At 32.1% G+C, this 25195-nt stretch overlaps 6 protein-coding genes across 11 annotated transcripts; 2 read left to right on the forward strand and 4 right to left on the reverse strand.

Moving 5' to 3' along the window:
• Positions 1 to 89: 89 nt before the first annotated feature.
• On the forward strand, positions 90 to 7434 carry LOC105255739 (dual specificity mitogen-activated protein kinase kinase dSOR1). The gene is made up of 8 exons (XM_011265208.3): positions 90 to 768; positions 1075 to 1300; positions 1398 to 1510; positions 1585 to 1696; positions 5626 to 5802; positions 5919 to 6132; positions 6199 to 6365; positions 6453 to 7434. Exons 1-8 carry the CDS (start codon positions 650 to 652, stop codon positions 6567 to 6569), a joined length of 1245 nt encoding a protein of 414 aa, XP_011263510.1. The 5' UTR covers positions 90 to 649; the 3' UTR covers positions 6570 to 7434.
• On the reverse strand, positions 2312 to 5610 carry LOC105255730 (sodium/potassium-transporting ATPase subunit alpha). Its single transcript, XM_011265200.3, has one exon. The coding sequence runs from the start codon at positions 5415 to 5417 to the stop codon at positions 2325 to 2327; it is 3093 nt and encodes a 1030-aa protein (XP_011263502.1). The 5' UTR covers positions 5418 to 5610; the 3' UTR covers positions 2312 to 2324.
• A 1818-nt stretch (positions 7435 to 9252) lies between the features above and the next one.
• On the reverse strand, positions 9253 to 12967 carry LOC105255725 (F-box/LRR-repeat protein 7). 2 transcript variants are annotated; one of them, XM_011265186.3, is made up of 7 exons: positions 12809 to 12967; positions 12077 to 12147; positions 11862 to 11989; positions 11505 to 11785; positions 10876 to 11381; positions 10496 to 10772; positions 9253 to 10410 (listed from the first exon to the last, which is right to left on the reverse strand). In XM_011265186.3, the coding sequence occupies exons 1-7, from the start codon at positions 12873 to 12875 to the stop codon at positions 9878 to 9880; spliced, it is 1863 nt and encodes a 620-aa protein (XP_011263488.1). In that variant the 5' UTR covers positions 12876 to 12967; the 3' UTR covers positions 9253 to 9877. The 2 variants fall into 2 exon arrangements, with proteins under 2 accessions (XP_011263488.1, XP_025270558.1); XM_025414773.1 differs by lacking the exon at positions 12809 to 12967 and adding an exon at positions 12592 to 12608.
• LOC105255719 (POC1 centriolar protein homolog A) lies at positions 12861 to 15724 on the forward strand. Of its 4 annotated transcripts, none has more exons than XM_020028928.2 (6): positions 12861 to 13031; positions 13990 to 14342; positions 14412 to 14622; positions 14696 to 14895; positions 14984 to 15268; positions 15396 to 15724. In XM_020028928.2, the coding sequence occupies exons 2-6, from the start codon at positions 13995 to 13997 to the stop codon at positions 15702 to 15704; spliced, it is 1353 nt and encodes a 450-aa protein (XP_019884487.1). In that variant the 5' UTR covers positions 12861 to 13031; positions 13990 to 13994; the 3' UTR covers positions 15705 to 15724. The 4 variants fall into 4 exon arrangements, with proteins under 4 accessions (XP_019884487.1, XP_011263474.1, XP_025270560.1 ...); XM_011265172.3 differs by lacking the exon at positions 12861 to 13031 and adding an exon at positions 13270 to 13377; XM_025414775.1 differs by lacking the exon at positions 12861 to 13031 and adding an exon at positions 13491 to 13512.
• A 344-nt stretch (positions 15725 to 16068) lies between these two features.
• On the reverse strand, positions 16069 to 16889 carry LOC109610318 (copper transport protein ATOX1). Its single transcript, XM_020028847.2, has 3 exons — positions 16695 to 16889; positions 16545 to 16620; positions 16069 to 16269 (listed from the first exon to the last, which is right to left on the reverse strand). Exons 1-3 carry the CDS (start codon positions 16704 to 16706, stop codon positions 16139 to 16141), a joined length of 219 nt encoding a protein of 72 aa, XP_019884406.2. The 5' UTR covers positions 16707 to 16889; the 3' UTR covers positions 16069 to 16138.
• A 941-nt stretch (positions 16890 to 17830) lies between these two features.
• On the reverse strand, positions 17831 to 24926 carry LOC105255999 (SH2B adapter protein 2). Of its 2 annotated transcripts, none has more exons than XM_025414800.1 (5): positions 23519 to 24926; positions 21523 to 22397; positions 21241 to 21434; positions 20911 to 21168; positions 17831 to 19662 (listed from the first exon to the last, which is right to left on the reverse strand). In XM_025414800.1, the coding sequence occupies exons 1-5, from the start codon at positions 24010 to 24012 to the stop codon at positions 19525 to 19527; spliced, it is 1959 nt and encodes a 652-aa protein (XP_025270585.1). In that variant the 5' UTR covers positions 24013 to 24926; the 3' UTR covers positions 17831 to 19524. The 2 variants fall into 2 exon arrangements, with proteins under 2 accessions (XP_025270585.1, XP_025270586.1); XM_025414801.1 differs by having other exon boundaries at positions 19477 to 19662; positions 20827 to 21168.
• Positions 24927 to 25195: the final 269 nt, after the last annotated feature.

Below are 25195 nucleotides of genomic sequence, written 5' to 3' on the forward strand. Positions count from 1 at the left end.
ATTTTCTGATCGACAATTTTATATAAGATGTTGTGTTTGTGTGTGTGTGCGTGTATACACACTACATATATATACTACATAATATATACATATGGACATACTCTCTGACATTTAATTCTCGCGGTTCCCGCGAAGATTCATATAACCTCTCTTTTTTATCTTTTACGATCGTTTCACGTTCTTACGTCGATGTGTTTTTTCGTATCGTGCGTAATTTCGATTGTTAGAAACTGTCACGTAAAAGAACCGTGCAGAATGACAAAATCGTTAGTAAACGAAGTAATTTATTGATGCTCCGATCTGACAATTAACCCCGGTCTGTAAGGGTAGCTCGACATTCTTATCAGTGATATATACCGAGTGAACGATTCGTTCTCTTCGTGAATTCGCGAAAAAAAGACACAATGCAGACTTGAGATTTACAAAAGTTGTAATTCACATGAAGGAATTGCCGAATCTATCGGCGGAGAGAGAGAATATATAAATTAATTATCCGACAAATATCTTACTATTAATATTATTAACTTAGAAGATAGATAAGAGAGATACACATAAAAAAGATAAGTTACATGGTTCGCGAGTCCACTTTCAAGTGATAGTCTCGTGTAGTATTGTTTGTTGCTGACGCTTTTAAACAGTTGATTACCAAATGTCAAAGAACAAACTCAACTTGACACTACCGCCTGGTTCAATAGAACCAGTACCAGCAGTGTCACCATCACCTCCAGTTCCTCCTTTACCCACGTACTCGGAACCTCCAATACCCGAGTAAGTCGAAGGTTTAATTATTTGAAGCGTTGTTATATAATTCAAACACTAATATTTTCTTCATATAATTTAATATCCAAGATTTAATTATATTTAAGGAAACTGGAAATTTAAATTTAGAAACAATATTGTGCTAATATATAAGATACTTTGAACAAGCTTTATACATAAGAAATATAATTAAAGGATAATCTTTTGAATTTTCTTTATATTTTGTTTATTTCCTTCATTAATTTTCCTTATTCCGTTACAGATTAATAGAATTTTTTATTGTAGATTTAATTCTAAAAATAAAACTTTTTGCAGTGGTGTAATGGGTAAGATGAGCATAGATGCCATTCAAGAGAAATTAGAAGAACTAGAAATGGATGAGGAACAGAGAAAACGATTAGAAAGTTTTTTAGGACAGAAAGAAAAAGTTGGGGAATTATGCGATGAAGATTTTGAGAAGTTAGGTGAATTAGGTGCAGGTAATGGTGGTGTTGTAATGAAAGTCAGGCACAAAAAATATGGTCTTATAATGGCAAGAAAGGTAAATAATTTGTGTTGTATATCTTCAGATCATTAAATATTTATAAAATACTTGCTAAAGACAAAAAAGTCTTATCTGATATTTGTTTATATTTCAGCTAATACATTTGGAAGTAAAACCAGCTATTAAAAAGCAAATAATCAGAGAATTAAAAGTACTTCATGAATGTAATTTTGCACATATAGTTGGATTTTATGGTGCTTTTTACAGGTAATTTCTTAAAAATAATTTTTGAAATATATGTAAAAGATATTCTTTGTAAGAGTTGAGTATATATGTTTCAGTGATGGAGAAATTAGCATATGCATGGAATATATGGATGGTGGATCGTTAGACCTAATATTGAAAAAAGCAGGACGAATTCCAGAATCCATCTTAGGTACAATCACATCTGCTGTAAGTCTAATTTTTATTACTTCAATTAGAGAGAAGAAAAGGAATAAGATATTACAATTTAATTAATATAACGCATTATATATATATATATGGGTGTGCTTTATTTTGTGCTCAATCTTTTTATCATGTGAAAGATTATACATAACTTTAATAATAATAATAAATATAACAATATATATATTTAATATATATATTTAATAATAATAATAATAATAATAATAAATCCATACCACATGATTTGAATCAACTTTTAACTTGTTTTTAAATTGTACACATATTCGGGTCAATCCAAGTTGACATTTACATACCAATCAATTTATTACAATTGCAGTTGATGACTCTCGATGATAAAAAGATTGATGCTCAAAATAAAACTCACATTGTACATATAGGTGTATATATATATATATATATATACACCTATACATATATATTTATATATACACATACATTCATAATTATAATCTAACAATAACAACTATTTTTCTAATTAAACATAATGAGATGTATGAAACATGATATACAGGAATATTATGTATATGTGATAGATTATTGATTAATAGGTGTGTTAAATTATATATATAGTGGAAATAATATTCTTCTATAAAATTTTAATTGAAAAAAAAATTTAATAGTATGTTTCTCTTTCCATAATTCCACCTGGAAAGAGACGAATACATAATCGTCTAAATTCATCATAAATCCAAAGGAACAGGCCGAGTGGCAAAGAAGGCCAATACCAATAAGCTTTCAGTGGCATTGTTTTTAATACATACTCTGTGCCTGGAATATAGAATAAGATCCCTGTTAAAATAACTTCGAAAACGAAAGAGAAATTGACGAACCAGTTGCTCATTCCTTGTTGAAAAATGGAGTTGCGCCTGGTTTTACACATTATCAAATCTATCATTTGTGTTATAACGATAGAAAGAAAATATCCGCTTTGCGCTTCCATTAACAAATTTTTTCTATTTTCGTAAGTCCACGTTTGACCCCAGGAATCTTCTAAATCATTGATAGATGGATCCTCCCATTCTATTCGTAAACCTAATAGACGATCGGGCATAAAGCCATTCATCATAAGCACCATGAAGTATGTGTAGAATCCAGCAAAGGACTGAGTCATTCCTATTTGACCATAAGTAATGGATATTAAACGCTTATTCACCAACTTATCGTATTGAGGATTTCTTGGCGCACGACGCATTATATCAGATTCGGCCTTTTCATACGCCAAAGCGATAGCAGGTACCACATCAGTGCCGACATCTATGCAAATGACCAATTCGATGACTAATGGTAAGGGAATCGCTAACAACAGGCCACTCAGCATCGGTATCATTTCCGGTACGCTTGATGTTAAAGTATACGCGATCGATTTTTTTAGATTATCAAATATCAGACGACCTTCTTCGACACCAGTCACAATTGACGCGAAATTGTCATCCATGAGTATCATGTCTGCGGCATTCTTGGCTACATCGGAACCAGCGATACCCATCGCAACTCCTATGTCAGCCTTTCGCAATGCTGGCGAATCGTTGACACCGTCACCAGTAACTGCCACGATCTCTCCTAATCGTTGGCAGCTCTCTACAATCAGCAACTTTTGTTGCGGTGACGTCCTCGCAAACACGATCTCCTCGTATTTGCGTATGATATTATCCAATTCGTGTGAATCCATGTTCCTTAATTCGGCGCCAGTGATGATAGTCGCGCCAGTATCCATATCGCTCACTTGCGAATAAGATTTATTCTGTAGGATCGCCCGCTCGTAACGGGTCTCGTGACCTTCGCTAATGATACCTACTTTTTTAGCAATCGCCATCGCTGTCACCGGATGATCTCCCGTCACCATAATCACCTTAATACCGGCGGTACGGCACTTTTGTACTGCCTCGGGCACGCCGGGTCTCGGCGGATCTTGTAAGCTGATCAACCCTACGAATCTGTATCCCTTGGTGGGAAAATTGTAGGACGCAGGCGAATCGGTATTAAATTTGTAGTTCGGTCCGTATACATTGTCTGGCAAATGCATATCGCAATACGCCAATACGCGTTCACCGAGATAGCCCAATTCCATGCAAGCTCTACGAGATATAGCATGATCGTGGAAGCTCATCTCTTTGGTCTCTCCATCTGCCGTCAGTATCGTCGTGCAATTCTCCAATATCACTTCCGGAGCACCCTTCAGTATCATCGTGTAGCCGTTGGCATTTCGATGTATCGACATCTGATACTTGGTCATGGAACTGAAAGGGATCTCAGCTACCTTCGGATGTGCCTCGCGAAACCGTTGCGTTGGATGTATGTGTTCGCAGAACTTAAGGATACCAGTTTCGGATGCGTCGCCGATGATCTCACGCTCCTCGATGGGCGCCAATCTATAAGACTCGGCGGTGAATTCGGCACGCAGACAAAGAGTTGAGACTTTGAGCATAGCATTAAAAGCCGGCTTCTCCAGCAGTAAGTCTCTTTCAACACCAATCCTCTCGCCCGGTGGAAAGTTATATCTAGTATGACCGAACCACAGATTAGACACAGACATCTTGTTCTGTGTAAGAGTGCCCGTCTTATCGGAACAGATTGTCGATGTCGAGCCTAGAGTCTCGACCGCTTCTAGATTCTTTACCAGACAATTCTTGCTCGCCATTCTTTGTGCGGTCAATGTTAAAACTGTTGTCACGGTCACTAACAATACCTCAGGTACATTGGCGATAATTATTCCAAGCAGATAGGTGAACGCTCGCACGAGATTAGATTCCAGCAGCAGTGATAATCCAAAGAAAACGATGCCACATAGAACCGCCACAATCGTAATGATCTGGACAAAATGTCTGATTTCTTTGGCGATCGGTGTTTCGATCTTGACGAGTTGCGATGTAAGACCGGCTAATCGGCCTATCATTGTGTGATCACCCGTAGCGATCACAATTCCCTTGCCATCACCCGCTACAGCAAACGACGTGGAGAAGGCCACATTGGCAGATTCAAGAGGATTCTTATCGGTGGGATAATCAGTGCGTGTCACCGGTTCGCTTTCGCCGGTGATACTGGAGTTCTCGACTCTTAATCCGCGACATTCGATTATCCTAATGTCGGCTGGTATTTTGTCGCCCATCCGTATCTCTACTAGGTCACCCAGGACCAGCTCCTCCGTACCTAGACGTAATTTTATACCGTCGCGAATCACCGTAGCAAAAGTAGGCACCATTTGTTTGAAGGACTCCATTACTTTAATATTTTTACTTTCCTGTATGTACGCGAACACGCCTGAAGTGATGCATATCAAAACGATGATTATGCCAAGCCATACAACACCAACATCGGGTTCTCTCATAAAATAAGTAACAACGTACAGAATGAAGCATAAAATCGCGCAAACCCAGAGCAATGCGGCGAATCCGTGGAACATACACTTGAAAAATTTGATGTATTCTGGTGTGACCTTAGGCGGTGACATAGCATTCGGTCCATCTCGTGCGAAAATTTTGCGCGCTTCTTCCTTTTTCAGGCCCGTTTCTGCGTTCGTATTTAGTTTCTTGCATAGAGCCTCCAAGGATATCACATGATCGATAGTCTCTAACTCTTGATGCAGCTCTTGTATTTCCTGTTCGGTCAGTTTCTTCTTGTGCAGGTGTATGGAGGACCCGCGGGTCGGGTGATACAATACGGAGGACACACGGGTCAATTGCTGCGCCTTCGAAGTGCTCGCTTGCATTTTTGCAACGGGATTTTGCAAAAGATATTTTCCTGTAAAAATACAATTTCACACGCACATACACATGTATAACGCTTCTTTTTTTTCTGTCAATAACGATCCGAAGTCATCTCCCTATCAATTTATCGAATATTTCTTATTATTTCTCTTTTTATTTCTTCGTTTATTGTTGTTTAAATAATAATGTCAGCATTACGTTTCTTTACAGGTTTTGAAAGGGTTGAGTTACTTGCGAGACAAACATGCCATAATGCATCGTGATGTAAAACCAAGCAATATCTTAGTTAATAGTGCGGGCGAAATCAAAATCTGCGATTTTGGCGTTTCTGGTCAACTGATTGATTCAATGGCCAATTCGTTTGTCGGAACTCGAAGCTACATGTCGGTAAGCTTATAGTGATATGGATATATATAATATCATAATCACTATCATATTTATTAATATCCGAATGAAACGGATTAATATCCGAATGAAACGGATTAATATTTTGCGTTTTACAGCCAGAGAGACTTCAAGGAACGCATTATTCGGTACAGAGCGACGTTTGGTCACTCGGATTGTCACTCGTGGAAATGGCAATCGGGATGTATCCGATTCCACCGCCGGACGAAAAGACCTTAGCTTCGATATTCGGTCTGCAATCAGTACAACCACCTGCGGAAAATCCGGTGACGAATAGTGTTCCTACACCGACCACTCAATCGCCAGGACACAGTCAGTATTTGTTTACAAACTTTGCCAAATAATCATATCGTTAATTATTGATTCTTCATCTTATAGGCGCAAGCAGTCCAAGACCCATGGCAGTATTCGAATTGTTGGAGTACATAGTTAACGAACCACCGCCGAAACTGCCGCCCGGAATATTTAGTGATGCTTTTATGGATTTCGTCGATCGATGCTTAAAGAAAAACCCAGCCGAAAGAGCAGATCTAAAGACATTAATGGTAAGTTTCCTTTAAATAACATGAAAACAAACTGATTGACAGCTTAATGGAAAGGGAAACATTATGTTTCACGATCGTATATTTTAGAATCATGAATGGATAAAAAAAGCCGAATCAGAAAACGTAGACTTTGCTGGCTGGGTATGTCGTACGATGGATCTACAACCAACTACGCCAACACATTTAGCGAGCGTGCAATCCTGAATAAATGTAACTCTTACATACTTGACTACATATATTCGCGTTCAGTACTCCTAAGTCATCTCTTAGTTTGTTTAGGTTTTCATTCGGTCAAACGGTGGCGTATATCCGTTGTGTATCAGCGTGTTTATTGTGATTTTTTTATAAAATACATTAGGATGCGCTAAGTGGATGCTCTATTGAATGAATCATTGAGCACTGCATGAATGATTTAAGTTTACCAAGGACTTATCTATAAAAATAATAATATAAAAGACGCGCGCGCGGTTCTTTAATATCGCATTAAGACACCTATTCCCTTACTGATTATATTGAATTACTGATTGTAATTCAATATAAATGTAGTGAGGAAACAGGAATCTTAAGTCATCAATTTTGTTCATTTTCTTGTTTTTATAGAGAAGAGAAAAAAGAATCAATCATGTAATGTATAAGAGATAATCTATAAAACATTGTTATAATATAGGAGGAGTTTCTCTATTAATTCTTGCAGACAGAATGAATCATGTTTCATTCGAAATCTGCTCGCTTAGCGTGAAATGTATCATCGTCTAGTAATTTGCACATAGCACGCCACTGTGCCAAATATTAATTTCTTTACTTTATATGTTCGTCTTTATGTTTGTGTTGAAAGTATGTAAGAAAAAATTACGATATATAAGTTTATTATTAGAAACTCATGGGCAAGTTATGTTCCCCGTGATATAATTAGGATACACGAATGAGCATCGAACTTATGAACGTCTCGTTTGAGAAAAAATTAACTAGATCGAATTACTTCTATAACATTTGTACCTGACACATCCATGCAAACGTTATTTACACGATTAAAAAAACATGTCAAACAGTTGTTTTTATGAATATATAGCTGCGATTAAAGAAAATTTCGAATTTAATTTTAATAATTCTATATAATTTTTCTATATAATTTTAATTTTTCTATATAATGAAATAGTCTTCATTACAAAATAATAATTTTAAAAAATAGAAATTATTCCGATAATGTAATTTATATTATCTCAAATCCTTTAAATATTAATTTATATGTTTACAATTATTAAATTTTGCAAATTTATCGATACTGATATATAAATTTAAATTCAATAGATTATCATACATTCAATATAAAAGGCCAACTATCCTCCCATATAAGATTTATATCCCATCAGATTTATTAAATAAAAAGAAGTAAACATGATTTTTCATATATAATTGCGGCCTTACAGATGTAAGTGATTACAAGATTTCTCATTGCACACGATTTGAGAATCATGTTTATATATTCAAATTATAAGATAAATAGAATTTTAATATATGTGAGTCTTTTTGCTGCAAAGTATGTGTGCATAGTGGGTGATATTTTTAATTCTACTTAATACGAAATATGCAATGAGGACTATTAGACTATTGCTGTTTTATCAAAAGACAAGGGATATGAAAAACATGATAATACAACAGACTAAAATAGAAATATCTTATTTCTACTCTATTGATGAAAATAATAATTATTATAAAAAAAGAGATATTACCCACAGCAAAAGGATTGACTTTTTGTGCATCTAATTGTATGTCCAATCTTTTTGTATGTATTATATGTGTATAAAGTGCATTTTAAAAATGTCACTTTATAATTATTAATTTGGAATTCACAAATATTTGAAAAAATTTAGATAAGATCAATTTTTTTATATCATACATTTCTCATTTTATGTGTATGTGTATACACATAAAATCATAAAATAGAACTTATATTTCGCATTTAAGTAGACATTTAATTTTGTAGTATTCGATGGTTATATCATTATTAGAGTAAAAAAATTTATAAGTTTAAAATATTTATCTCAATAGTCCAAGTATCACAAGTACATACATTAGGATTGTCATGAAAACACAAATAGATAGTATACTATTAAATTGTTATTTTAGAATCGATTAGAATTATTTATCATTTGTTGAAATTTTTTATGTTGAACATATATTTTGTAGATATTTTGCAAGTTTGCAAATTAGCATCATATATTATATAATAGAAAGAGCAATTGAATTGGCATAAAAATCACTAGATGTGACTATGATATATATCATGATGTTTATAAGGCAAATGAGATATTTCTCACAATATATAGGAGCGTTAAACGCTCAAGTAAAATTTCATATTATATTTATATCGCGATAAATAGAAACAATAACATTAATAATAAGAATCGATGCATATAATGCCATTTATTATGAAGTGTGGTCTCTATTATCTGTCATAGAACGACAATATACACATTTAGTTCCAGCAGAATCGTGTGATAAAATGTATAATATGCCAACATAACTTAGCAATTTTATCAAACGATAATCCGTAAATTTCAGCAAAGTTCATAATTCCTATAGCACTTATTAAAATATGTGCACATTCCTTGTTGCAAATATGTGCATAATAATTGCAAATTGTAATTGCATATTAATTCATACATTATGTCTATCTAAGCATTATTAATTATAAATACAATAAAATAATCACAATATTGTAAGTGTAACTCTATGTTTAATATTCCAATACTCAATGTAGCTATATGTAATATGATTTTATGTGAGCATATAAAATTTTTTTTATTAATAAAATATGTATACACATATAAAAACATCAACTTATGATATAAAAAAACTTCTCCTCTCTTATCGATTTTATATTTATCTCAGTTTATTCATATAATATAAAGTATCATTATAGAACACAATATGTATACATAGTTTTAAGAATTAGTGACATTGATAGTATATATTAACTATATTCATAGAAAATCTATAAGGATAGGCACTTTATGATATATATTTTTTGAACACCAATGGATTATGCCAGGAAAATGTACTTGATTATGTCCTCATGATGCGCAAGAATCTAGCGATTATGCGCCAATTATGTGTGTTAAATCCGCTATTTATACGTAATTATGTGATCTTAGACTTTTTTGTTTTTGTATTAAAAATATTGCAATTCATTATTTTGAAAAAAAAAACTTTTTTCCTCAAATCCGAGTGTTTTAAGTGTAAAAACGGATTTTTTGCGACCATGATGCCATAATTATGCGAGAATTGTATTATGTTGCGCGGAGAATTTATTATACGTTATTATGCGAAATCTATCAATACGTTATTATACGTTATTATGCAAAATCTATCAATATTAAGTGTGTACTATGCATAACTATCAAAATTAGAGCTTAAGAACAATTTTTGACACATTATGCTATTATGCAAGCATAAAGTGCCTATCCCTAAAAATCTATTATATAATCACAGAAAATAAACATGCCAAATTTTTAAAAAAAATTGGGCGACAAATCTTCATCCTCATAACTTCCTTCATAATCATAATCTGAATCTTCATCAATCCAAGACTCATTACCATCATATATGTCTTCATCAATTAGATCTTCATCAAACATAAAAAAGTCATCGTCACATAAGTCCACGTTAACTATTTGCAAAAGCGGGGATGTTTGCTCTTCATCTTGTTCTGTTATAGGAAAAATTGCTGTATTTCCAATAATCATCTTTAACATTAAGTTATTTGTGCGAGTGTAGCAGGCATCTTTAGCGGCATCGAGAGTAATGTTCGTAATATTAATGCATCCAGAGATATCCAATAATTGTAAATGAGGTGAGGATCTAATAAACATTGACATGCTCTGATCGCTAATTGATCTACATTTTCGACATTCTAGTTCTTTTAAGCCACGCATATTTTCCAATCCATTATCAGTAATTTTCTTTACATAATTGATAATTAATTTTTCCAATTTTGGTAATGTAGCAATAGCTGCTAATCCAGTATCAGTCACATCGGGAGAACCTGGTTGGATAAATAAAAAGTTAGCAAAGAATTTACAAAAATAAAAAGTTAGCAAAGAATATATTGTATAATAATTGTGAGTTACCTGTAATGTCTAAATAGATAAGCTGCTGACATTGTAGTGCCAAATTAATAAGAAATTCATCTGTTACTAGAGGGTTATATATAAATTTCAAGATTTTCAGATTAACAAGTTTAGTTAAATGTAACACATCCACTATTTCTGCGAAAAGGAGACCTCCTTCAATTTCTAACTCATTCAGACCTTTACAATGTTCACCGATAGCTTTCAATGTGCGTACAGTTATGCCAGAACAATTATTTATTGCAAGATGTTTCAAATTTTCGAGTTTTTTTAATGCCTGTATATGACAATGTCAATATGTGCTTGTGTATATATATATATATATATATGTATACTAGTATTAATCAATAATTCCAATGAAGTAAAGAATTTTGACTTACTGTAGAAAAGTGATTATCTTGAATATTGTCGCATTTGTCCAATATAATTGTATGCATAGTTTGTGCTGGCAAGCATAGTAAAGATTTGCCCACAATATTATTTTTGCTTATAGCAAGATATTCCAAGTTTTTATTTACTTTGAAGAGATTCTTTAATTCATTATCACAGCTATATATTGAAGGTCCTAAACTAAACCTAATTATATTTTTACAATTACTTGCTAATGTATCAATGCCTGATGCACAAATTGTTAGTGCAGTAACATCGATACTTGTAAGATTAGGACAAAGTTTTCCAACAATGGTTAATGTACTTTGTCGTAAAAAATTGCTTGTATCAGACAGATTTATTTGTGTTAGGAACTTGCCGCATTTTAATAATATCTTGCGAAGTGTAGCTGTACAAATTGTATGAGTTTCTACAAAACCCCATGTAGAAGGTGAAAGATCCAATGTTTTCATCATACGCCAAGAATCTTGACTTAGATCTCTCCAGCGTTTGCAAACTATAAAGATAATAATAACAACAATGTATAAATAATGTATAAAAAATTTTGCCTTATTTAGAACAAAAATATAATAGAGTTAGATGTGTATGATTTCTAACATTAGTATGATAAATTATTTGCCTCTTTCTATGCGGACTCTGTCAATAATTGGTAAAAATAAAAAAATATGTCTTAAACAATCATCATTCAATATATGGATAGACACATCTTCACTATCATTTTGCAAAAATTGATGACATTGTTCATTAATAGTCTTTTTCTCAAAAGTTTTGTTTGACTCTTTTCCTGTGCTATATAATTTTTGGTCTATACTATCAGGTTGATGCCAGGAATCTGCAGCCATTACCCTTAAGTCTCTATTGTGTACTCTTATTTGTTTCCTACTTCCATCTAGCATGGCTCTACAAACAAATTGTTACAAATAACCAATATGCATTTTTTAATAACTTATTAGTAATCATTCTTTTTCAAACTTACGCCATCGCATCTTCTACTTTGGTGAATGTAACAAATGCATAATTTTTTCTTCCTTGATTTCTACGTAAATAACAATTTTCAATATTTCCATATATAGAAAAGCAATTGCGTAAGTCTCTAAAAGTTGTCTGTAAAAATATTTAACAATTGATTATTTGCATCATTGCATTGATAAAATGTATAGGAATGAAGACAAGTGAAAATATAATACAAACCCTTTCAGCCAAATTATCAACGAATAATTTTCGTATTGGTACACCATCTATGGTTTTCTCACATAAGCCATCTAAACAAAGTCAAATATATAAGTATTATAATAAACATGATTAAGTATTATAATAAACATGATTAAACATACTAATATAATAATAATATACTAATATAATATTAGTACATAAAGGCTATTAAAGGCTATTGTATATGATTCAAAATAGAAGTTTACATATAAACAGGATACAATTTATATTATATTGTTTGATAGAATACATATATTAGATATTTTATCAATTTAGATGTGTGTGTGTGTGTGTGTTTATACAATAGTCTGTCAGTTAACTGGAGATAACCATAATATACAAATGATTTCAACTAGTTTATCTACCAGAAATTATCTCATAAAACATGTTGACAATTTGCCAACGATGAAAATAAAGTCAAAAGAATTAAACGAGATTAATGAACATCAAAGTTTCAACCCTTTATTATATTTCAGATAAGCATAAATATAAACCTCAAGGCTCTCGTTTGCTCGCTCAAAAAAATAAAAATGTGTAGAGATGTTGGAAGACATTTAGAAAAAAAATACTCCATAAAGAGAATTTATTATATTATGCTCCTTCATATCTAAATAGATTATACAGTAGGCTTTAATCTTTCTATTCAACAAAATTCGAATGAAACAATCGAAAATTCAAAGGTTATAAACGTAAGCTTAACATTAGACTTACCATCCGATACGATTTTACTTATGTGACAGAGCGTTTCGACATATTCGGCTTCTAGAATGTCGATCATTGTCGATTTTTACGCCAATTCTCTTTATAGAAGTACAAAGAAGTTTGAGAAATTTGAGAAAGCAGTCATCCTAACGATCCTACATTTATCTTACAAATCTCGTTAATACCGCCATCTCTACATATTATAAAACTTACATAAAATTATTATAGCCAAGTAAGTTTTCGATATTGTATGTATGTATTTCTAAATTTTAGATTTAGTCCGTTTCAGCTTACGCATTGAAAATTGAAGATTTACAATTGCAATTTTTTATTACGATCAAAACAAAGAGAGTTAAAATTTCTTTGACCTGATTGGTCAATCTTTAATGATTTTCAATCTCAATTTGCAATGTGTAATCTGACACGTATTACTTAATCGAAATAAAAGAATAAACATACCGAAAAGATCTATTCTATTTATAAAAAATTTTGTATTCGATATTTCTACATCGATGTAGAAAAAGCTATCGATATCGAGTTTAATTCAAACATAACGTATAGATCTTCCGATATTTCGAGTACGTAAAATTTATATATATACATATATATAAATTATATTATAAAAGAAATATATACATATGTGTATATCTATTACATTTAACATCTGAATGAAAATTGACATCAGATGTCCGAAATATTTTTTCTAGTTCGATGTACGCATGGTTCATAGTCATATTTCCTTTCACTAATAATAATATTAAATAGTAAATAATACAAAGCACTAATAAAACGTTTAACGAGCTTTATATTTGTGTTATAAAAGTTGTTTGCTAAGTATTAAAGAATTCATAAAAAAGTAAGAAATCTTTAATGCAATAGTAAGGTTATGTTATTATTTAATATTTTTTTTTATTGTGAAAATATATATTTTGAGAAATTATTTTATACACTACTAATTTAATATTTATTCTATCTAAATGTTAAATCACTTAATTTAATATAAGTTTATTACAAGCTTTATATATATATATATATATATATATATATATATATATATAATTTTAATACTTGTGTATATATATATATATATATATATATATATATATATATAATATTTTTACTTCATGTATTTTTATATTTTATTTATTTTCTATCTCTATTTCCTTCTAAACAATTTTATTACCTGTCAGGAGAAATGGTGACAACTGCTTGTGATCCTACATTTGAGAGACATTTTAAAGGTCATAAAGATGAAGTTACAGCTTTATCCTTTCACCCAAATGCTACTCAACTTGTGTCAAGTAGTCTAGATAAAACATTATTGGTATGGAATTTAACAGAATCAGTGCGAGCTTATAGATTTATAGCCCATAAAGATGGTATTTTGGATGTATGCTATGCACCATCTGGAGAAATTATAGCCAGTGCTTCAAAAGACAGATCTGTAAGAATATGGGTTCCTAAAGTTACAGGACAATCATTAGATTTTAAAGCTCACAGTTCTGCTGTAAGATCGGTACAATTTAGTCCAGATGGAGAAAAGGTAAATCTTACCTTAATTAATCATTAGTCAATTTATTGTTTCTGCTTAATATTTGATTAACTTGTTTAGTTGCTTACTGCATCAGATGATAAAAGTATAAAGCTATGGATGGTATGTCAAAGAAGATTCCTCATGTCTTTTAACGGACATACAAATTGGGTTCGATGTGCTAAATTTTCTCTTGATGGTAGACTTTTAGTATCTTGTAGCGATGATAAGTCAATAAAAGTATGGGACATTATTTCTGGACAATGTATTAGAACTTTTAATGAAATAAAAGGTTCGTTAAATATGGTAATTTTGTTTTTATGATAATTTTTAAACATCTAGAATAAAAATTTTGCTTTTGTTAGCACCTGCTGCATATGTAGAGTTCCATCCAAGCAGTGGAGCTATTGGATCAGCAAATGTGGGTGCATGTATCAAACTATATGACTTGAAAACAGGCTCTTTGTATCAACATTATGCTGCCCATAAAGGATCTGTAAACATGATCAAATTCCATCCAAAGGGTAACTTTATATTAACAGCTTCTAGCGATTCTACAATGAAGGTAATTTAAAATTTCATGATTCTGTATGTATAATAGCTTCAATAAATCGTTTTTATCTCTAGTGATATAGAATAAGAGAAACATTTAGGTTTTAGATTTATTAGAGGGCCGACCAATTTATACTTTGAAGGGACATGTTGGTAATGTAACATCGATAACATTTTCACAAGATGGTGATTTTTTCGCTTCTGGTGGCATAGATCGACAAATCCTAATGTGGAAATCTAATTTTTGTAAAGATGACAAACCGAGCAAAATCACTAGACAATTAATATCTTCTTCCAGCAAACGAGAATTTAACAATATAGATAAAAAATCATTTGCAAGTAATGATGAACAAAAAGATATGCAAGAGGAGCATAATCAAGAGGAAGTAATAAATTGATTTGCAAATATATTAAACTATAGAATATTATGAACATTACGTGCATTTAAAAAAAAAAGTATATTAATTGTTATATTATTAGAAGCTGTAAAATTTATAGAATATATTATTTCAGTACTTATTAAAAACATTAGAAGAATTGGATTTGGAATCAAATGGAAATCATTGTAAAGGACCCATTGCTGAAGTACCAAAGAAAAGAATTGAACCTGAAGTAATTGATACAAGAAATATTAAACCTTCTGAAAGACGTCGTATAGCAAATATTTTAGTTCCGCAAGATCAAATATCAGCCGATATGCATTCATCTAGTCAATCTATTAAAGCAGTAGAAGCACTTTGTGATCAAGTACAATCGTTACACGAAACTGTTAATATTCTGGAACAACGATTGACAATATTAGAAGAGGCAGTTAGAAAGTAATTTTGATTTTTCCATTTTAAAATTTTTTAATTATTGATTAGAATAATATATTTGTGTGTATATTGTGTGTAAAATATTGATAATAATTATATTTCTCAAACAAAATTTGAATTCAGAATAACTATGAAATGTTACATTAATTACATCAAGGTTTCTTTTAATATATCAAACATCATGTTAAATATAAATATATAATTGCATTATATAATACATTGCAAATTTAAAATAATTTGTATGATTGTAATATGAGTGTGAACTGTATATAGAAGATATTTTATTATATAAAATTTTAAATTATTTTTGTACTTTTGTATACATATTAATCAATCAATCAATAAATTAATAATTTTTTAATAGAAAAAGTATAACAAAAAATATTTGTTACAATATATGTGTGATATATTAGCAGCACCATAATCACTTTGTAAAGATCCTCATTTTTTTGTCCCTAAAAATTGGCATGTTTTTCCTGTCTTCTTGATTGCCTCCAAAATCTCATCTGAATTAAGCGCAGTAGTTACGGATACCTTTTGCTCTGGTAAATCTATCTTGATGTAGTCGACACCTATATATATATATATATAATACATTATGTGATTTATATGCTAAGATAATTTAAATACATATATCTTTTTTTCATTCAAATTATTTTTATTTAAATATTCTATTTTTTTCCATGTAATATATCAAAGCATATTTCATAACCTCATTCAATCAATTTTTATAAAAATAATGACTAGAAAAACTAATGAAATATTTATGGAACGTAATCACACGCAATATAAAAGTATTTTTATATCTGTGAAATTAATTGCAAATATTTTTATATTATATACATACCTGCTTTTTTTTTAAGTACATTTTGTACAGCAGTCGAGCATCCTTCACATGTCATTTCGACGCTAAATTCGTGTACCTTATAAATAGATCACTTGTCAAACACTCTATTTGTTTAAATTTCTTTGAAACAGATTTATATTTCATTTTTACCTGAGCTGCCATAATGAAGATAATACAGTTTTGACGTGGTGAAATTGAAATTCCAACAAAAATCAACAGAAGTCTTATCTGGAAATGTTGTAAGATAATGGAGTATAACTGTGTATATAATACATTGTGTGTGTGTGTGTTATTATGTGCAACTAAACACACACACACAATCCACACGCAACACACACACACAATCCACACGCAACACACACCCACACGCACATACACATGCACATAGAAGGGAGATAGGATATTAATTAATATATTTCTAAAATAACAGATAACACAATATATTGCATATTAAAAATTACTATTGTTGAAATATTGTCAATAATTCAGTTATCAATATGTACAATCGTATGTGTATCACTTCTGATTTTAGAGCAATATGTATATTCACAGAAATAGTTAACTTTCACACACATGTCGGCTAAAAAATTAAAAACTGCTCTGAAAGACAATATATATCTGATTTTTATAAACCAACATATATATATATATATATATATATATATATATATATATATATTTAATACAAAAAATGTAAATGTACAATATATTAACGAATTAATTTTGTATATACGTTTATAGAAACGTATAAAAATAATATTCGTTTGAAAATATAAAATGTTTTATGTCCGCTGAAATTAAATTCGGTTAATATTCGTTTAAATCGAATTTTATCAATATTCAAAAAATTGTGGTCAGTTTAGTTTTAGTTGCTTTTTACCGTGATAAATGCATACATTTACTTCCATTAAAAATTAAATTTAGAGAAATCGGTATGTAATATTTCATATATATATTTAAATTTTTAATTTTACTATATTTTTCTCTCCCTAATATATGTATTTCTATCTCTCTTATAAGTATTTTATTTATAGAATGTTTTTTCATAATTTTATTTAAAGACTATTTCTTTCATTGTGCAGTATTTTTTTTAGAAATTAAAACATTTTTTCAGCTTTAAATTAAAAATTGAAAATATATTTTTGAATTAATTTTGATAACATATAAAAACATTCTTAAATATCTTTTATAAAGTATTATCATCTTTTATAATAATTCATCTTATATAAACGCGATAATACGTTTTACGACTATACGTGTAAAGAATTAAAATATTAGAAAATTACAAATTTCTCAGGGAATTCAGTATTTTTATTTTCATTTCTGCATCTTAACATAAGGTAAAAAAGTATTTTTATTGAATGCCTAGTTGTCATGTACTCTGTAATATCTCAGGACTGTCGTTTCAACTGCGTTTTAAATATACAGAGAACAAACTTATATTCTACTTACAGCATGATCTTGCGAGCATTTTGGCTAAAGAATAAATTTGTGATATATATTTTTTCCAGATCGACTATAATTTTCGTATAATTCTTTTCTTCTCTTAATATTATTATCATGAAAATTCTATTTATACAAGTTTTAATGGCAAATTTAAGCAATTAAAATGTACACATGTATGTGATAAATTTTTCCCTGTTGTTTCTGTAGTGATTTTGGATAAGATTGGTATGCGGACGGCAACGGGATTATTAGATGCCTGTGCAAATGAAAGATCTTATCACAGTAATCAGTTCGGCTCATATTGAGAATATCTGTTTTGCTTGTTTCTTATACAAATCAGATACTCTGTCAATCATTGCTCTCCATCGTACATGTACCACTCATTCATACATTTATCTATAATCTAATTTTACACACATTCAGTCATATTGCTCTACAGTATCAGTAATAGTTTCTTAATCATTAATACACATTTCGTTAATATACTTCTTGATACGCTTATCGAATATAATGCTGCTATTTCTGCAGGGATACATGGAATCATACTTACTGTAGCTCGAAACATTTTTTCCTTTCGATTTATTCAGGATAATAATATAGCTTCTCTCTTTTTCCATTCTTTTTATTTATTCGAGAAATGGGGAAATTTATATGCACTGGGATTAATAATAAGTGTCGCGTAACATTTTATACTTATTTCGATGAATTAAAGGGCATGTCTATTATATTTAATATGAAGCCCTATGAAGCATCAGGACCAATGACAATGTGGCTAAAATGCAATTTTGCATAATAAATTGTAATTGTAATGAAGCATGATTTAATGGTATTAATTTTTAATTTTGGCGTACTTGTTAAGTCTTTGGGATGATGGACATAAAGGAGGATGTATGGCAGTTCATAGTTTGCGATTTTAGAGAATTATCATTCTCTACTGTGTACATGTGGCATGTATGTTCTTTCTTAAGCGTAATATTATGTAAGTACATATACCATAAATTAGTTAAACGATGTAACGAAATTTCAGTATCCTCATTAAAATATATCCATTCTCTCTTTATAAATACATGAGGAAACCATTTGTTGTCAATCTTGAAAAAGACGAGTCATAGATATATGCGAACATGCGAAAGGGAGCTCTGTGGAAAGTATGCTGCAACATTACTTGGAGAAGTAATTTGGTGGTAATTTGTGCACGATACTATGAGATGATTATTGCTGGACTGGTTTTGTCCTCGGCCAATCTATTCTATTTCTTTTTATTTTTCGATGTTGCTAATAAAAATAAATCATAAAAGTTTTATAATGTGAAATGTTACACATACACATAATCAATGATTGGAAGATAAACATTCCAAAAAAGAAATGCAGCTGTTTTGTACTAGTAGAACGATGCGTTTTGTTAAACGGTAGTTTTATGGTGTGACGCAATTCTGAAAATAAAAACTTTACGATTACTTTATCATATTATTTATGATCAGTCCGTCGGGCTAACTGGATTGTAGCCTGATGGTGGATTAGCATGAATCCAACGTCAGAGAAAACTGTAAGTATTCTGAACTGCTCTGCCAGTGGATGAAGCCGAGCCCTGTTGCTCCGTAATAGCATTCTGTTGCTCTAGTCTCTCCAACGATTCCACACGCGTTCTTATAGAACCACCATAAGTGCGTACCTATTTTATTAATATCTCATAAGTTCCCACATATTCTTAATCTTATTATCTTATCAAAAGTTTCTCTTAAAGTTTCTGGGTTTTGAAAATAATATAAAACATATACAAAATATCAGAAAGATACATGTCAGTATTTCAGAGAATAAAGCTAAGCTACAGTGTGAAAAAATAAACATTTTGAATGTTTATTTATTTAAAGTACTACTGTTGAAGATTATATTCTATATTAATAACAATATTCTGCATTCAGATTTCATATTCATTATCGGAAATATTGACATTAAGTTTTTTTAACATTTTGTAGGATAAAATAAGCAAATAGGATTTCTCGTCCAAAGTATATGTGTGTGTATATATATATATATATATATATATATATATATATATATATAAATACCTGTTAAATTAATAATATCATTAATATTAACTTAACAAATGTTTTTTTTATAAAATTCTGATAAGAAATTATAAATTATTTCATTTTTAAATTAATGTGATATTTTAGTCAATCTAATAATTTCTGGACGTTCCCATATTGCTTGTGATATGAAATATATTTTGAAAAAATATATTTTTGAAATTGAAATATATTTTTTATAATGTAATATAAAGTAAACCAGAAATTTCAAGACAAGCTTTTACACGTAAAAGCGAGCTCCTTGTCCCACGGTCATATTTTTTTTTAATTGTACATTTTACGCATTTATATGTCATTTTAAACTCTTCAACAAGAATTTTATCACATGGTGAGAATTTTGTATATTTAGGCGAATGATATACAAATTTATAATATAAAAAATTATTTATAAAATAATAAATAAATAAAAAGTGTAATTGTGTGTGTTGTATCATACATCATGTATCTCGGATATAAGGAAATTAGAAAAAAATATGAACACAAGGAACTTTAATAATACATTATTACAATTTTTGTTTTTAAACCTTTTTCGAACATATTATATTAAATAAATTATAACAAATATTGTGGTTCGTGAAGAAGAGTACATAAATAAGTTGCATTTTATAATTTAACTTTGTATATCAATCTATATAAATTTCCACGAAATTTACAGCAAGTTTACAAAAATGCAGACACCGATCAAATTTGTCCTGTATCATCGACCATACAATAAATATGGGCGCTTTAGTTAGTTATCTACTCACTATCTGTAGATTAGACTTCAGACTGTGGGTGTTGGCCACTCGCGCTCACACAAGATGAGTTAGACTTCCACTGCGAACTCTTACTTCTCTAGGCTCCAAGGTTGCTGGAGGTCTCCTTTCTTGCACGAATTGTTGCACGTTCGAGCCATATGTCACAGTATGATGTCCTGATGATCGCGTGTTCGTCATAATTACGTACTCCGTTAAAATAACATCCGCAGTCCCGCCGGATTCGAGAGGTATCGGGTTCTGACGAAAGTGCTCTATCATATCGAATATTGCAGGAAAGCATAGATGTTGGACACGACAATGACCTTGATCATTCAATGTCATCCGCAAGTGCTGTAACAAGAAGTAGTGTAATAAGATTGTTTCTTTATTGAAAGAAGCATAAGAAATAATATCTGTTATTACTTTTGCTCTTCCTTGAAAATTGAAAGTTAATACATATTCGCCTTTTCTGGTTTCACTTTGCCGAATCAGAAATACACCGTGACCACTAGCTGCTCTATGTAATACGAGTTGCGCGGCATCGGAGCGAGGAAGAGTACCATGAAACCATGCATAACCTCGTAAATTATTCGAAAAATCCCCCTCACCCTCATTTGCTGCAAGTAAATGAATATGTAACTTGATTTAATCTCGATTACTCCGATAATATTAATTTTATAATACGCGTACGAATTTATTTCTTACTTTGATCGACATCTTGAGAGGAACGTAATTCTAAATTACTGCTACTACGTATATCATGGCCTCTTGTAGATATTTCAGATGGATTGCCTGGGTCATCTTGTTCATGACTAGCGGATCGGTGCTTACTCGCCGAATTGGCTCGTATTCGCTCAACATCAAATCCAGCAAATGAACTGTGGCCAAGGGAATCTCCTAAAGAATCACCCAGTCCAGAACCAGGTGCGCTAAGACTTTGTTGCACTTTTCGCATGCAATACCTAATTGTTGCTAACCATGATTTCATATCATTCGAGTCATGTGCCTCTATAATAAATTCCATTCCGTTTTGAGTTTTCAGAATAAATGTGTTTTCGTGATCAGGCATTTCGAGCGCCGTGGATTCCCTCGCTTCCGTTATCGCAGAACAAAAAACGCCGCTTCGTGGTTTCACATCTTTCGGCGGGGAATAAAATTCTAGCATGTATCCACCAATTGCTTTTATCAATGCTAATCGCGACTTTTCCCATACTTTTTTCTCTATATTATCTCCCATTATAGTATTCATAATTCCCTCTTTCCTACATTCTACCACGATTTTCGACAACTTAGCTTTGGAGTGCTTATCCTTGCGATGTTCAATGTGAGATAATTCCACTTCATCGCTTTGTTGTTTATGGAAGAAACCCTTGCCCTTTTTAAGTCCCTTAAAAGATAATCTACGGAAGAAAGGTTTGTGAGCAGGTTTCGGCGATACTGCTTCTCCTTCATGTTCAGAATAGTCGCTGAATTCTTCATGTGACGACGCCAAGGCTGGTGCATTAGTAGCATTTTGGCTTGCAAGATTTGTATTTCTGTCATTGGATGCTATACTCCTAGTATCATGCAATGATAGTGATCTGCAAAATATAAAAAAAACATGTAGCTTTTGAGATATAATTCAATATGCAAAATTTAATAAGAAAAAGTTAACATTAACATTATAGATGAGCTATAAAAGCAAAATCATACAAAATTAAAAAAAAATAGAAATTGATAAAACAGTAAGAAGACAGTATATATTACAGTAGAAATACAGTACACATTACAGTAGAAATACAGGATTACGAACAATTTCTTTGTGCATATAATACAAATTTTATATTTCTATTTATTTGTCTTTTTTAAATATAATGTTAATGTATCATTTTTATTTAATTTTCTATTAAAATATCCCTTTACACATAAATGCATACACATTCTATATTTCTATGTATAATTTATATATAGATAAACAATAATAGCCACACAATATTTATACATCTGTATTTAATTTCTTAATTTAAAAAAATACTCAAAATGACAATGTAATGCATATATAATATGGTAATTTTAAAAGTGAATCTTAAATAAATTCAAGTCCTTTTTATATTTTTGCATGCGAAACATGAATATCATTGATTTGTGTTAAGTAGATTAAGTGTTCCTAGAGGAGAGAAAAGAAATTTAAGACAAGAGATTAAAGAGATTATGCTATGAAACTATCCTTGTGTATGTGTGTGTGTCCTATCTCTTCTAAGAAAATGTTATCTAAAAATGTACATTGTACAAAGAAATATTAATAAGCATGAACTATAAGTAAATCTTAAAATACATCTCTCTTCTCTCTGAGTTCTACAGAGATTTTGCAAAAAATTGTAATAAAAATAGCTTTGCACTATAGAGAAATAAGGTTCTAAAAAAAGGCTGATCTCAACAATCCTTTTTATATGTCTTTTTTGTAACCAACACTTGAACAATTTATTATATTCATATAATAATTTTTTTCTTGTTTTGGACTCTACATTACCCATTGAAGCATTGACATATAAAATAAGAATCACTTTATACATACACACACACACATGTGTGTGTATGTGTGTGTGTGTGTGTGTGTTAGAAAGATTACTCCAATGTTTACTTCTCACATTTCAAAGGTTAATGATTCTACACAACTAATGTGTAATAATAACAACATAGAATCCGACTGCAACGCACGTACCTTACGCTCTGACGCAAATACTCGTTCTCGAAGTGCTCACGGAAACTTTCGAGAAACTTTGTGAGGAAGTCGCGATGCGGGAGATCGGTGCGGGCGCTCTCGGGTAAATTGAGATTGACGTAGGTGCAGAATGCCTTAGCGAAGTCGGAGGCCGAGGCGCGGGCGTGTCTCTCGCAGAACTCGATCCAGCCGGTCGCTGTCTCGGGCGACGCGGCGATCGCCGTGGACGATGTGGCCGTCGTCGTCGTCGTCGTCGTCGTCGTTGTAACCGGTACCACCGTCGCTGCCACCGCCGTCCTCGCCGTCGCCGTCGCTGTCACCGTCGCCGTCGCCGTCACCGTCGTCGCCGTCTCCGTCACCGTCGTCGTCGTTGACGTCGTCAACGTAATCGCCGTAACTATCGTCGTCGTCGTCGTCGTCGATGCCACTATTGCCGTCGTATTTATCGCCGGCGATATAGCGGTACTCGGCGTGTTCGCAGTGTAAACACTCATTACCGGCGTCTGACTCGCGAAGGGGGCGGAAGATCTCCCCCCCTTGTGTCGCCGCCACTACCACTGCCGTCGTCACCACCCGTCGCCCTTCACTCCCATCCACCGTCTCCGCCAAAGAGTGCCGTCACTCGTCGTGGGACTTTCTTTCACGGTCGCAAACCGCGCGACTGTTGCCGAGAAAGGATGCAGGCCCGCGCGTTTGACATATCACATCCGCGTGCACCCTCGTTCGCGTCTCTCCCCCGCGTTACACCGGACACATCCACCGGATGGAAAACTAAATACGGCGGTTGCTGAATGGCGTAGCAGTCGAATAACACGCTAAGGTCGACGGGGAAGGGGAAGATAATACATAACAGAATATATGAGAGAACATTGATATGACTTTTTATGTCAAGTTTAGCGGATTCGTGGAAAAGAACGAGTCGCGACAGCTGGGCTCGACTGCTTTTGAATGAATTGGCATTATTCGATGTATATTTCTCCTGCTTTATTATATTATTTTCTGCAAAACGGAGAGCTAAGTCGGGATAAGACGGGGACCGATGAATTTTTCGAACAACCAAATTCTGAGGAAAAAATCCCTCGTTTCACCGGTCACTCGCGTATACTTGCATTTATCAACGATTTCTTATTTTTCCTGTCTCTCTCTCTGCATCTCCCGCTGCCGGTGAATGATAGCGATCGACAGTGGCAGCGGCGATTTTCTCGAAAACATATCGAATGCGCATCCGGCGTTAATCTTATCGCACACGCGCGCTCTTCAAAGTAACGATCTACTTCGTGTACGGGATGCACGCGTTCAAATCGTCGTTCCGTGAAAATGTCAGGAAATATTTATGGACATTATGAAATTGCGAGACACACACACGCACCAAAACTACTGGCGCACTCTACTCCGCTTATCATGCGTTAAGGTTAGGCGATCGCGTGGTTTCGCACATGAAAATTCGCATTTACGTCATCAGTCATAAATCACAGCGGTATATACAGTCGCGCCACCCATCTGATTTTGACAAGATGAAAAGTTTTCAGCAAGAGACATCGATAAGCATAATGTCACATTATTGGCTATCACATCATTGACTGAAAGCATTTTTCAGAATTTTAAAAACTCTATTCGATAGTCAATTGCGCGACTTTCAATGAATAACAACAAACAGAGATAGAATGACACTTGTGT

This window comes from Camponotus floridanus, unplaced genomic scaffold (assembly GCF_003227725.1).
Source record: "Camponotus floridanus strain SB8 unplaced genomic scaffold, Cflo_v7.5 scaffold9, whole genome shotgun sequence".
Classification (NCBI taxonomy): Eukaryota; Metazoa; Arthropoda; class Insecta; order Hymenoptera; family Formicidae; genus Camponotus; species Camponotus floridanus.